At 32.1% G+C, this 14,192-nt stretch overlaps 1 protein-coding gene across 1 annotated transcript in view; it reads left to right on the forward strand.

Annotated features, from left to right (window-relative positions):
* The window catches only part of LOC123714197 (probable G-protein coupled receptor 158), a 113,106-nt gene that overhangs the window by 78,473 nt on the left and 20,441 nt on the right, over positions 1 to 14,192 (forward strand). The window contains exons 6-7 of the mRNA XM_045668385.1: positions 8,890 to 9,090; positions 9,736 to 9,914. Coding sequence (XP_045524341.1) covers positions 8,890 to 9,090; positions 9,736 to 9,914 — 380 coding nt within the window. The remainder of the gene's footprint in view (positions 1 to 8,889; positions 9,091 to 9,735; positions 9,915 to 14,192) is intronic.

Here is a 14,192-nt window from a genome sequence, read left to right on the forward strand (position 1 = left end):
CTCAACCGAAACGCTAAATGTTTTTTATAAATATCGAGATCAATAATATTTATTTTATTTATTTATTGTTGTATAAGTGTTCTTAATATAAAGGTAGTTGATGTGGTGGAAACACAAACTGTGCACAGTTTTTCTATCCACCAGGACGTCGAACATAATTAAATCATTAACACACATATATATATACTAAGGCCAGTGACATATAAACTGTAAATTTGTAACAATCAAACCATTCAAACGATTTAAAATTGCACGTAAAACGTCATAAACAAATCTAAACACTGACGCGCCATAGTTAGCCGATGCAAGAAACCTGTTCTTGTCGAGAATTCTCATTCACATACAGGATGAGTTCCTATATTCGAATATATATATATATATATATATATATATATATTAATGACGTATATGGCATAATTTATGTTATGCATAATTTATAATTGTTTGACTTATGTAGTATTTTTTTTAATTTAAATTTAATATTGTTTCTTGTTATATTCGTAAGAAGTGTAGCTGGTATCGAGTTTATTAAATTTGGAATAATGTAGTCTAATGTTTTTTTCCCATATAAATTATTGTATTTGGGTAATAGAAATTCGTTTTTTAATTTTCTACGTGTTGAGTAGTGATAGTGAGTTTTAATTGTTTTGAGGTAATTTTCTGTAAAGTAGTTTTCATTTAATAATCCTAGTTGTACTTTCTCGTGTATAGGTATAATTTTGAAAAATGCAAATAGCTTTCTGTAGTCCGCTTTATATTGTGATTTTAATTTTAAGGGAGCAATTGTTTTTAAAATACGTATTTGTATTGCAAATATTTGATTTAGATAAGTTTTGCATGTTCTCCCATAGCTTGTAAGTCCATATGTTATAATGGATTCGGCTAGTGCTTTGTATAATAGTAGCAGAGTTTTAAGTGGTATTTTATTTTTTATTAAAGTGAATTTGGCAAGTATCGCTCTTAGCCTATCACAGACAGAATTAATGTGCATTTTCCAGGACATTCGGTCATCTATTGTAAGCCCCAGGTACTTATGGTTATGAACTAATTCTAAGGCGTTGCAGTTGCAGCTATTGGGGTACGAGTTATAAGAATGTGCACATGTGTGGTTGTGTAAGATTAAGATGGGTGTACGTGAATTTAGATTGTGACTGGATCGGATATGCATGAACTTTGTTTTGTTAGGATTTAGTACAAGTCCTACGTCGTGGGACCATTTAGCCAATGTATCGAAATCAGATTGTAGCTTTGTTTCTGCTTCTTGGATGTTAGGCCCTGCAGCTACTAGGCATGTATCATCTGCAAATTGGAATATCTGACAATACTTTATTATGTTAGGTAATGTGTTAACATAGGTAAGGTAGTGTAAAGGCCCAATGACTGAGCCCTGAGCCGTACCTTCTGTAATAGATATTGGAAAACTTTCTTCGTTGCACACTTTAACACGATAAGTTCTGTCTTGCAGATAGTTTTCACACCACTTGAGTAGGTTTCCTCGTACTCCGCATTCATTTAAGTTCTGCAGGATTACGCTGTGCTTTAATGTGTCGAATGCCTTACTGTAGTCAATAACTACTAGAACATGATCTTTTTTATTTAAATTTTTATAAATGTGGTCTGTGAATGCGGATAGCAATTGTGTGGTATTTTTATTTGGTTGGAATCCATATTGTTTGTTAGAAAGAATATTGTGTTTTTTATAATAATTTTGAATTTGTCCACATATGTATTTTTCTATTATTTTGTTAATTGTTGGCAATATAGTTATTGGACGATAATTATTATAGATTTTTTTGCTACCATTTTTGTATATTGGTCGAACTATGCCTGTTTTTAGTAAGTTAGGATATTTTCCAGTATAAATGCTCGTATTAATAAGGTTAGCTATGACTACGTTGATTTTATTACATAATGTTTTAATATCCATAGCTCGTATTTTTCTGCACCTGGAGACTTTCTGTCGTTTAATGATTTAATTATCTTTGCAACTGATTTAGGGTCTGCTGACTGAAATCTCATACTAGTATTTTCTGTATGCTGGTAGGAGCTTTTATCTAACAGTGGATTTACACAGTTGGTTGCTATATTACTAGTACTATTGTGGAAGGAAGTTGCAAAATTATTTGCAATATCTTTACATGTAATATTTTGGTTTGCAAATGCGTTTTGTATAGCTACGTCCATGGATGTTTTAATTTTTCCTGTTAGTTGGTTTAATATGTCCCATAGATTTTTTAGATTATTTTTATTAGCTTCTATATTGATTCTAATTGTTTTATTTTTAGTTTTATTTATTAATTTATTGACATAATTTCTGGTTTTATTATATTTTTGTTTGAGTATTAAGTTGTTTGGATCTTTTATATATTGAGTAAAAAGTTTATCTCTGTACTGACATCCTTTAATAATTCTATTATTAATCCAATGGTTACTATTTCGAAGAGAGTTAGATTTAAGTTTAACTGTACATTCAGATTTTTTATATGCTTGTGTTAAGTTATTTTGTATGAAGTTATATATACCAATAGGACACTTCATTTCTAATGTCGGCTTCCAATCAATTTGCTCTAGAAGGATCGTTAATTTATTATTGTCAATTAATGTTTTATATGTTGGAACACCTGTGACTGTGTTTTAGTGCAAGCAAGCACGATCGCTCGATGGTCCGCTAGTTTTGTGCCAACCGTTGCCGTGTATAGGTCGTGTGTTTGGGATCGAGCGTATATGTGGTCTATGCATGATTTTGTAATGGTTCCTTTGTATAGTTCCGCCCTAGTGTAAGTTGTGATCCCACACATAAGGCCTAAACTGTGTAATGTGTTGCAATATTTATGTTTTATAGGAATGTCTAGCTTTAGATTTATATTAACGTCTCCCAATAGATACAAATCAATTTTTCTGACAGTTGTTCTTAATAATATTATGAAGTTCGTCAATAAACAGGTTCTTGCTTAGGCTAGGTGGGCGGTAAATAGCACAAATTTGAGCAGTGTATTTTGTCTGAGTTGTGATGGTAAAAAGTATATTCTCGAAATGTTGGCTTTTTACAATTTTCATATTAAATTTATGTTTCTTTTTTACATATACTACGATACCTCCACCTTTCCTACCGTTTCTGAGTGCCGAAAACATATGGTATCCATCTAAATTATACAGACAACTGATTTTATCAGAAATGTTTACTTCTGTAAGCACAATAACGTCAACAGCGCCAGCCGCATAAATACATTGCTCAAGACTATCAAAGTATTTTATGATTGACCTTATGTTTATGTGTACACACAATAGATTTAAATGTCTACTGGGAAATTTACTCACAAAATCACTTATGTTTATACAGTCTTCTAATTCACAAATATCACTAGTTAAACTATCCATCTTAATAATAATAATTTATATGCATTTAAATTGGTCAGTTAATTGGCATTCTGTCTTTTTTTTTAGCACTTGTGTATCCAACACTGATCTTAGGTTTTGTATTTTAGTGTTTTCATCCTTTCTTGCACGCACCATACCGTTTTTAAACCATACGTATTTATATCCTTGTTTATTCTTTAATTCCTGTTTGGCTTCCCATAAAACGCTTTTGTTGTGTTTAGTCATTGCTTCCCTGATGAATACTATTTTGTTATTGTTGGGTTCATAGGGGCAAACATCGGCCACCATAGTTTTAATGGTTTTTGCAGCTTTAATCCACTTTTCTTGGGTTGCTTTATCATTAAGTTTTACTTGTATAATGCCCGGTTGGTCGTTTTTACCTTGGTATCGCATTGTGTTACGGATACTGTCGAAGGGCTGTTTAAGTTTTAATGCTACATTTTCAACTAATTTTCTCACATTCTCTTCACTCGCAGGGGGGACGTTTGCTATTTCTATAAAATTAGAAAGTTTCTCCTGTTCCATCTCATGGAAACGCTGCTCCAATGCACCTACCCTCAATTCCAGATTGTTGTTTTTGTGTATTAGTTCCGTGTTTTTTCTTTCTAAAACTTTTATGGTGTTTTTAAAAGCATCAATACAACCTAATACTTCGTCCAGCTTCGTACTGTGAAATTGCAGAGATTGGTTGAATTCGTTTATTTCCTTCTTTATAGTTTTTTCTACTTCCTTTGAAATTTTCTGTATTAGCCCCTTAGTGTCCATAGGTATATCCTCCTCTGCATCCTCTGTTAGATACAAAGAGGAGTTTCGCTTCGGGGATTCTTGTTGACATTCCATACAGGTCCAGTCCAAGCTTGGGGCCGCCTTTAATGCGGTTATCTGTTTGTTGGTAAGACCACTACATCTGGTATTTAGGTGTACCATTTTTTCACATCGGGCACATTCACATCCAGGCAAAGATTTAGAAAAAGGTTTATTACATTGGTCACACTTAGACATGATTAGATTGTCTTAAAAAGATCGTGTTAGATTATGCGCGTGTCACTCGCACGGCTGCGCTTCGACGACTGAGACAATGATAACATTGTTATTTGAGTTATGCATTGAAAGTCGACCAATTTCTATTTTATTTTTGTTATTCATACTACGTTTGCTTGTATTAAATCAATGTTAAATATATATACATAATATCTAATAAAAACAAAACAAGTACGATGGATGAGGTACATAGTTTTTCGATGTAGAAAAATACACAAGTTAGTCTAACTTGTGTTTACTTATACAATATTACATTAATAATGCAGTGCACATTTATACGGTTAGAATGTAGTTCTTAAGTCATTTATACAATTTCTAAAAGAGATTCTTAATAAAATCAAGTGTACAACCTTTTAGGTGTCTGGTCCTTAGATTTCTGTATCTGTTTCGTGATGATATGTTGTTTTCTAATTCAGTAGGTGATCAGCTTTTGGTGCCTGACATACGCCATCATCTCTCTCATCAGCCACGCCAGTTTCTTCATGATATTTTCCTTCACCTTAAGAGTGAGTGTTAAATTCGCACAGACAGAAAGTCTATTGGTGCACTGCCGGAGTTTAAACCACAGAGATGAGAGATGCACGCTGAAGCCACTACACACGACTAACATTCCTCCGAGATTCTTAAACTGAGGTATATTAAATGAGCATAGCCCAATATTGAATTGAAGCAATATGAAGGTGATCTTTGTCCAGAAATATAAATTTTAAGATGTGATGAGAAGCATGATGTAATGGTTACAGGTTAGAAACATTTAGTATAACAAAAAATATCGACTTAAAAGAGTGTCGGAGAATGGTTGTCGGTTTTTCCCGTCCTGCCTTGATGGTTTGTTAAATTAAAAGCATTTTTTTTAGAAATTGACTCGATGATAATTGTGTTAATAAGATCAATTTTGCTGTACCTAAAACTTACTATAAGACAACGCTTGCTCTAGTTCTGGGAGGAGTATTCATAGCTTTAAAGTGCCTAGTAAAATGGCCAATTAAGTTCCAACCACATTCCAATTTAGTATGTAATGTGCAATAGAGATACGTGAGACTGGTCACTATAATGCTAGACTGAAAACAGACATAGCACGAAAGAAAATACACAATCGTATTCTGAGGAAAGTCCTTTTTTTGGTTGTAAACATGTCATTCTTTTTAAGATTCTATATTCTTACCTTGTAGCACATGTTGCAAATCTAATAATTTTAAAGAATGCTAAAGTTTCTTTAAAATAATAGTATTCGAGCAACAATAAATAAAATTAAACTATAGATTTTCCAGTATTATATCCAAGTTCAGCGGAAATAAGTAATGTCAAACAACAATCAATATAAAACAAACCTCGATCGAACTACGGGTATTCATATCCGGGCGTAGCACGTGCTACGAGTGAGCTACGATCTGTACTACCTCTACATTGCCACGTAGCTCGTAGATATAATCGTTACACGAGGCAATTGAAAGCATTTGGCTGGCTGCCAAGTGGTCGCAGTCTTGTGGCTTAAATGGCCTTATTTTTAAGCGATACTTTTGTTTACTGCTCCTCTTATTGAATGGGTTTTTTTTAGTTTAACAGTTAACATTTAAAAAGCCATTTGTCATTCTCAGCTGTAAAAGAAATTGACATCATTGTATAAACTGCATCTATAGATGAGTTTGACAACACGAGTGAACCATGGTAATACTTAAACAGACAATTGTATATATTTGTTGACTAAATAAAAAGTTTAGAATATTTTTTACTGAAAAACCACACTTCTAGTTCGCTCAATTCTCATTTTGATATTACGTCTATCTTAGCACGTCTGCAATTACGTGTTACTGTAATTTTACAAGACCATTAAGACCAATAAGAGTCACTTTTTAATCTCAATTAGTAAGAATTGTAGTAGTCTAAATGAGTCATAACCTTTAACAATATACATTTTAAATATGTAACGACAGAGACGGCAGCGATACTTTCTTTATAGGCGCCAGTTATCATGTGATGATAGAACAATGTGAAGAAAAAAAATTGATAAAATGTAAATATTTTTTTTAACACAGACTAATTAAATATACCAAGAAACTAACATTATGGCGATTAAACAACAATATGTTTATAGCACATGAGTCTTAATTTTAAAAAAATAAATAACTCTCTCCATCAAAAGCTTATCATTTAAAAAAATCAAAAAACACACAACTACACGCACCACTCGTCGTGTGAGTTTACTTATCTTTCCAAAGCCGCGTACAAATTATTTGAAGAAGTCTATTAAGTATGAGGGTGTGCAATTATTTAATAAATTACCGTCTAAAATTCGTAATACTAGTGCGTATAACAAATTCAAAAGGGCATTAAACATACATGTCGGAGTGAAGCTAGTAGACTAAAATTGGGACGGCTAATGGCGACGTGTACCTCGCTCGTAAATACATATTAAGTTTCTCATGTAAATAAAATACATTTTTGTAATGAGAGATTTGGTTCTTTAAACATTTATATAATGTAGGATCTCACAGTAAAAATAAATAACTCTAAGTGCAAATGGGCGGGGCACATGGTAAGAGAAACAAAAAAGTGGAACAAGATAGTATTAAACTGGTTCCCAATGTATGAGGTAGATAGACCAAATTAAGGAAACAGTGGTACGTGTGGCACTGTTTGCACTGTGCCACTCGTAAAGAGTGAGTAAAGAGATATGGCGGGATTTAGAGGAAGCCTTTGCCAAAAAAGAGCACACAGATCTCCGGAAAGGATGCGATCATAGAAATATAAATGTATTTTAATGTAAAGTATCTCAAGTTAGAGGCTTATTTATTATTATTACAAGTGTGACAAGAAGCAGAAGATGGTCACATCTCCGGACGAATAGCAAATCGGTCGCACTAGAAAGCACGTGTGTTTATTAAGAATATTGTCACCAAACAATTAGATACGTTACTTGTCCTTAACATAAGTCGTTAACCTATAACGAAGAATAATAAAAGAACAAAACATAATCTTCTTCCTCTAATAGTAACTGTACTTGACGTTTGTTTACAGAGTAAATGACACAATCATTCTATATTGTTGTGTTAGATGTGGATGACTACAGTAATATAGAACAAAAAATACTTCCTCCGTCGAGTCTACGATACGGATTGAATTTTAGCTATGGTCGCGGTCTCACCGTGGTTTTTTTGTGGTCTCCTCATATACACAGGAAGAACATGAGTCCAGAGATCTGTACCGATTGTCAACTACTAATAGCGATAGCGATTTCGATACTTGTACCAAATATCAATATAGTTTTTCAATAAAAATAATACGTGGCGTTTATTTTTGAGATGTTGCTGTGGGGTAAAACGCAATATTATAGTCTAGACCACTATTCGCCGGGGTTCCAACACCAACAATTTCATTTAAGGCTATCATTGAAACGTTTCATATTCTTTATCCCTGAGATATGAACCCTAATATACATTAAGCATCTTGACTATCGGTTTATATGGTAAATAATTCAATATGATTAGAGTATCAAGAGTATAATTAACAGTTGTTGAAAACAGTTTAAAGTGTTCTTATAAAACTCAACCGGTTATTAAACAAACAGATTTCATAATTAAAATTCCTTAACTTTTGATGAAGTCAATAGTTTTTTAATTATAAACATATAATCTATAATAATAGTAAGAAAACCTTCATGTCGTAGACCCAAAAGTAGCTGTATCAGTTATCTGTATAGAATTCGCTTTACTAACTTGTCTATAAAGAAACTGAAAGAGATGGAGAGTTGTAGGGTTAAGACTTGGGTTAAGGGTTGGGTATGATGAATTTGACTTTTTAAAATTGTAAAACTAGATGAGGTGGTTGTGCCTATTTATCTGACTATTACGCAGTGAAGATAGTTTATTTTATGCGCTATATTTCAGAAAATTTATGAAAGATTTCAAATAAATTTTTGACTCACTGAAGTCACTCTTTGGGTTTCGACTTTGAAACTTACCTTAAGATAAGATTGATCGTGTTTCAAACATTCGTAGACAATATCACATTACAATCATCTATTTGTAATAGCTCTTGTAATAACTACACATTTACTTAATCATAGTATTTTAGGAGCTAAAACTTATATCCGAATGGATGGATTGTGGACGAATCTGCCTAGAGTAGTATTTCCAAACCTATTTTGGTTCATGCTCGACTTTGGCCTACCTAAATATTATGAAATGGAACATACAAAATTTTTTAACATCTAAAATTGAATTGCTAAGAAAATAACATTAGACATTAATTTAAGATAAATGATGGGTTTTAGGAAAAAAATATTTGGAAATTGTAAACAAAATACAGCAAGTAGATTTTAAAATATAGAATGTAAAACTAAAATTAAAAAATAAGAAATTTTCGAAAAGCTCTCGCTAGCTCAAATTAACCCCGTGGGTCCCATTGGTCTAGCTTTTTCATTCCCAATTTACTAAAACGCCGACTTATAATTTGTTATTTGATTCGCAGCAGTATCAGAGCCTCTACGGCCATCAGTCCGCCTTTCATTGCGTGCCCTGCGCTGAAGGCTGCGAAGCCTGTGTCGACGGTTCACCATGTGTGGCGGCCCTTAATTGGGTCGCTAGGACAACGATTTTCACACTCGCCTGTCTTGTGATATCATGTCTGCCTTTTATTGTCTGGTTCACGATTAAGTACGGACATGTTCGGGTGAGCAGTAATTGCAATAGATTTATAATGATAAACATGGTATTTTCGACATGTTCAATTTATTTTGAGTGTGAGAAGTGATTTTGAGTGCTTGCACTGTAATAAAAAAGCCTTATTTAAATGCTAATAATACACGACAACTATTTTCTAACTTAAAATCCAATCCTACGTGTAATTGAATACTTCAAGACATACTCAAAAACATAGAAAACGCCAATGATGAAATGTGCATTTCACTTCACTTAGTCAACATCACTAGTCTAATAACAGAAATGAACTAGTTTTAAGTTATTTTATGACTGAAATTTTACTGTTATCTAGGCTAAAGTTAATAAATAGTTATAGTCCAAAACAAATGTCTATTACTTAAATTAAAGTCCACTTACTTTTTTAAAGAACTGTCTTATGTTCATAATGTAGTATGTAAACTTTTTAGTCAAATTTGCATTACTTTTATGTTTGTTCAAACTATACTAGATGAAACTAACTATACTGACTATTCACTAGACTGTGGTATCAAGGAGTTCCACAGCCGGTTGACCATTGGTCGAACAATGTAACGAAACGCCTCATAATTTTGTTTCATATTCTCACGCTGACTAATTTGTAATCGAAAATGTTTACCAAATTAATAATTACCAACAGGTAGTCAGAGCAGCGAGCCCAGCACTTCTCAGGGTGATCGTATTGGGAGCTCTGTTGATCTATTGCACGACATTGGTGATGTATGGAAGACCTACGCTTTTCACTTGCACTGCCAGGGTTTGGCTCCGGGAGGTTGGCTTCTGTTTGACATATGGCGCCTTGATGCTGAAGACTTGGAGGTAATTTTTAAATATTTTTTTTTTATTACGCTAACATCATTTAAAAGCTTGAAATACGGTAACAACCGAAACAAACCATTTCCTACAATCTAAAATATTTTTATAATAATAAACAGTACTTAATACCAGATTACGTATAAATATAGGTCGTTTACGAGATTTAAAAGATATTTAAACAGTCTCAACTTCTGGTTATGCATAACGCGTATTCCGATAGCTCTTTCAACTTAAATGTAATACCTATTTTATTTATTGAATTACCCACATAATAACACCAACTATTTACAATAAAACATAATCAAGGATATTTTTAAGAATGTTGTGATGAATGATTTACAGGAGGTAAATGTCTCTTTCATCTCTCTGATGTGGCTATATACGACTACTTTACTGCAGTGTACACCATATACCACTTTCTTTTGTGCCCAAGCCTTTGTTCGCCTACCGAACTATTCATCATGTAATAAGTTCCCTCTTGTCCTCATCCATCCCATTCCTGATTTAAGCCATGATATATTAGAAAAAATATGAAAAGTTTACGACACAGTGTTTTTTTGTTATTTAAAAAAATTTTGTCAACCAAATAATGTGTCTATCTAATTGAAATATTTTGTATAACCTTATATTTCACTGAAAGAAAACGATCTAAAACACAAAAAAAATAGAGCAATACATGAATAATAACAATGTAATTGGACAAAATTTACTTTGTTAAAAATTAATTAATGTAATCTAGATCAAGAGAAACCAAAGCTAGGCTTGTAAATGTCATAATGAAAGGATTAGGGAAAGAGGTCGTGCTAATGTAGACAAAATTATATGAATATGTATAATACTAAATTAGTAAATTCATATATAAATAAATTGATCATTTAAGTGCTAGGCAATTGTTAACTAGCCAAAAAGCGTTTATCCGTTAAATACATAATAAAACATATTCATTTACTTTAATGTTTAACACAAATTGTAAATCCAGTATAGTTTAACCACTAAAATATAATATGAGTAAGAAGTCCGTGCAAGAAACAATTACATTAAAACTAATATTCGATTGCGTCTAAGTTCTCGTGTTTACTTGACATGGTTTAAGTTATTTCGTGAAATTGCTTGTGGTTTGACAATTTTGTAGCAATTTATTCATATAACGTCGGAATTTAATATATTGTATAAAAATTTGTTGACATTATAAAGCATTGTATCCTCAGAAAACCGGCAAGCTCTTTGACCTGTCGGCTTATTACCTTCAATTGCCGAAATATTCGAGGTATTATCGATCGTATTGGAGTTTATTTATTACTTTTTTTTTAACAATAAAGCTTTTGGCTTTTATCAGATTTTATGATTATTTACTTAGGGATTAAATATTAATTTGTTTTTATGAAAATTATAACACTTATTCGTTTTCAATCAAATTATGTCAAGTTTACCGTTACTTAGCTATTTAGTGGTGTTTAGATAACGATAGACGGAAGCGGAAAGGTTTTCCAATGTACGAACTTTAAGCCACTAGGTCCATACTGTTTTCCATTAATTATAAGTCAAGTAACATAGCAATTTCAATAAGCATAAATAATCTCTTAGACATTTGAATGAATGACAGGAAACCATTTAAAACAATCAAAGTAATTTTAATTTACCAACTAGCTATACAGATTTAGACATTTTGTGAAGGTGGATTTAATTTTGATTTTTTTTAGACCTCGCTTGAAAATACTGGCTGTTTTATAAAAGACGTACTGGCATCAACGGATTATAATTTTTAGGCCACTATTGAAGACCAAACAAGGAACGATTATATTAGTATTTTGAAAAGTTTCAGCTGATTTAAAAAATCTTTTTCAGTACAAAGTAGTTCTTTATTACACTTAATTTAATAAAACATCAAACCGCGGGTCAAACAAATTGAATAATAAAAGGTCTGGAAAGGTCTCTACGTTGTATATTAATAAATAAAACACTGGGACTTCTTTAGAAAACAACATTTTGTTTATTTACACAGGACTGACAACTCCGCTGCTTTAGGAAGATAAAGAGGATATTCCTGGAGTGATTTCAGGAATTCAGTGAATTCAGGAAATTGAATTAAATGATTTGCGCTATGTTAACATACTGGTGTTGTAATCTCCGAATATATTTTCTTACTTTCGACTGGATAAACTTGTATTTACTTTACTTAAAACAATCTTGTCTTAACAGGAAAGAAATAAGTTAATCAACAAGAATCCAAATGTAATAAAATAATTACACGATAAATTAACAAACATAATCAGGTAAAACTAGAAAAAGATTATTTTTAAAATGAGAAAATTTAATTAATTATTGGGTGGTAACAAATAGAAGACCTGCTGTCAGTTTCTTTTTTATAACGTTAGTCCATAGTTAGGTGGACGATGTCGCCCCCTGATATACCTATCAGGCACAAAGAGGCTTAGGCAGTGCAGTACTGACGAAGTGCTGTCTTCGCCATGTTACAATTTTAAAAAGTACTTTTCAAGGGTGGATTCTTGGCGTAACCTGAGGTCATTGTAGGCCACAGAACCTTAAAGAAAATAAGGTCGGATAATGTGCCTCAAATTTTTGTATTGCACCCCTCGATATCACTTTCTTTAATAGGAAGCCCAAATCGCGGTATTACTTTCCAAAATACTTCTACATCGAATAAAAGTTTAACGGGTCGAACGCAGCGATAACAGAGGCATAAACGTTTAGCTGCAAGCTGTCAAGTATAACTTAGCGGTTTTATTTCACGTCCAACAATGTTGCCACTATTCATTATTTTAGTTCTCTCAAACGCCAACTTATACTTGACATATTTGTTATAAACGTGTCGATGACAATTCTGGACTTAACCGCCGCTTAACTGAACAGGCTTGGCTTTTGTGATTAAACATTTGTCAGGAAACTGCTATTTTATATACTGATAATGTTATTTATAATATTTAATGTAATGAAATTATGGGTAAGACTCGAGAGGATAAGTCGACACCTATGACTCCCGTACGTCTATTATAATATGTTTTATTATATTTCACGCAAATCACAAGTCACGCTTAGCAGTATTTCATTCTTCTAAATATAAGGGTTGAAACTTATCCTAAAATGCGTTTGATATCTTATCTATCTATTTTTATGACATAAGTTAATAAATGTACAAGGAAAATTATGTTAAACATGAATTGTCTTAAATAGCCATAGATAATTTTAAAAAGATATTACGATCTAATGTTATAAAGAAAACAATTTTAAAGTTTTTTTCTTGTACATATAGTACAAGAGCGTTTCCGGTACATAGGTCACGCAAAAATCAGCGATCTGTTTCGACACTTACCGAAATTTACCATGGTTATAAAACTAGCCATGGCTTAATTAATTATTTGATGCTTGAAATGCCACTGTATATTATGTATATAATAATTAAAATATTAATAGTAAGAGAAGAAGAGAAGACTATCCTATTGGCTCATTTACATCCTATACATATTTCATTTATAATCAAATAATTTAGTTTGTAAAAAACAGTCTATTTATACCGCTGGGAATTCCAATTTCGAAGTTTTTAATTAAAAAATTAAGAATTCATTAACATTTAAATTTGATTACGTTGAAGCAGGAAGAGGGTATAGTTGAAATTAATTAAGGTAAATTGACAAATTGACAATTATTGATTAGGCTCGGAGTGATTCTGAAAGTTAAATAATTTCGTTTTACTTCAAGAAACGTTATTATTGTGTTATTAACGCTAGAGGAAGCTGAATAAAATATGCAGGCTAGCCACAAATAATAACAAACACGCGGCAGAAAAATGTATATATTACAAATAAAATAATTGTTTATTTTAACATAATTTTAATGCATACTACATATTTATTTTTAAAACTCATATGGTTTTAAAAAAGGAGAGGACGCCCACGAAAAACTTGCGAAGTTGAAATAAACGAGATATTGTGGCATAATTGGAAAATATTGGATTGGAAACAAATGGAAGATTTTGAAGCTGGCTTTCTGTCTCCGCCAAAGGTCGTGTACTAATATTTAATACAAAACATAAACTTAATGTAATCCTCATTGTAGTAGTAATATATATGTTATATTTTGTATTATTACGATTTTAAGCAACAAATAATATTACAAAAATAAAATTTAAAACGCTGCAACAGATATTTTATCTTCTTTCGACGAAACTCCTGTCAAAAATGTTTTTCGCGCGTATTCTCGATATAAATCTTACGCTAAGTGTCGCACTCATTAACACTAACCTTCTCTATTATAGTGTTATTC

The sequence above is a fragment of the Pieris brassicae genome, chromosome 9, assembly GCF_905147105.1.
Source record: "Pieris brassicae chromosome 9, ilPieBrab1.1, whole genome shotgun sequence".
In the NCBI taxonomy this organism is placed as follows: Eukaryota; Metazoa; Arthropoda; class Insecta; order Lepidoptera; family Pieridae; genus Pieris; species Pieris brassicae.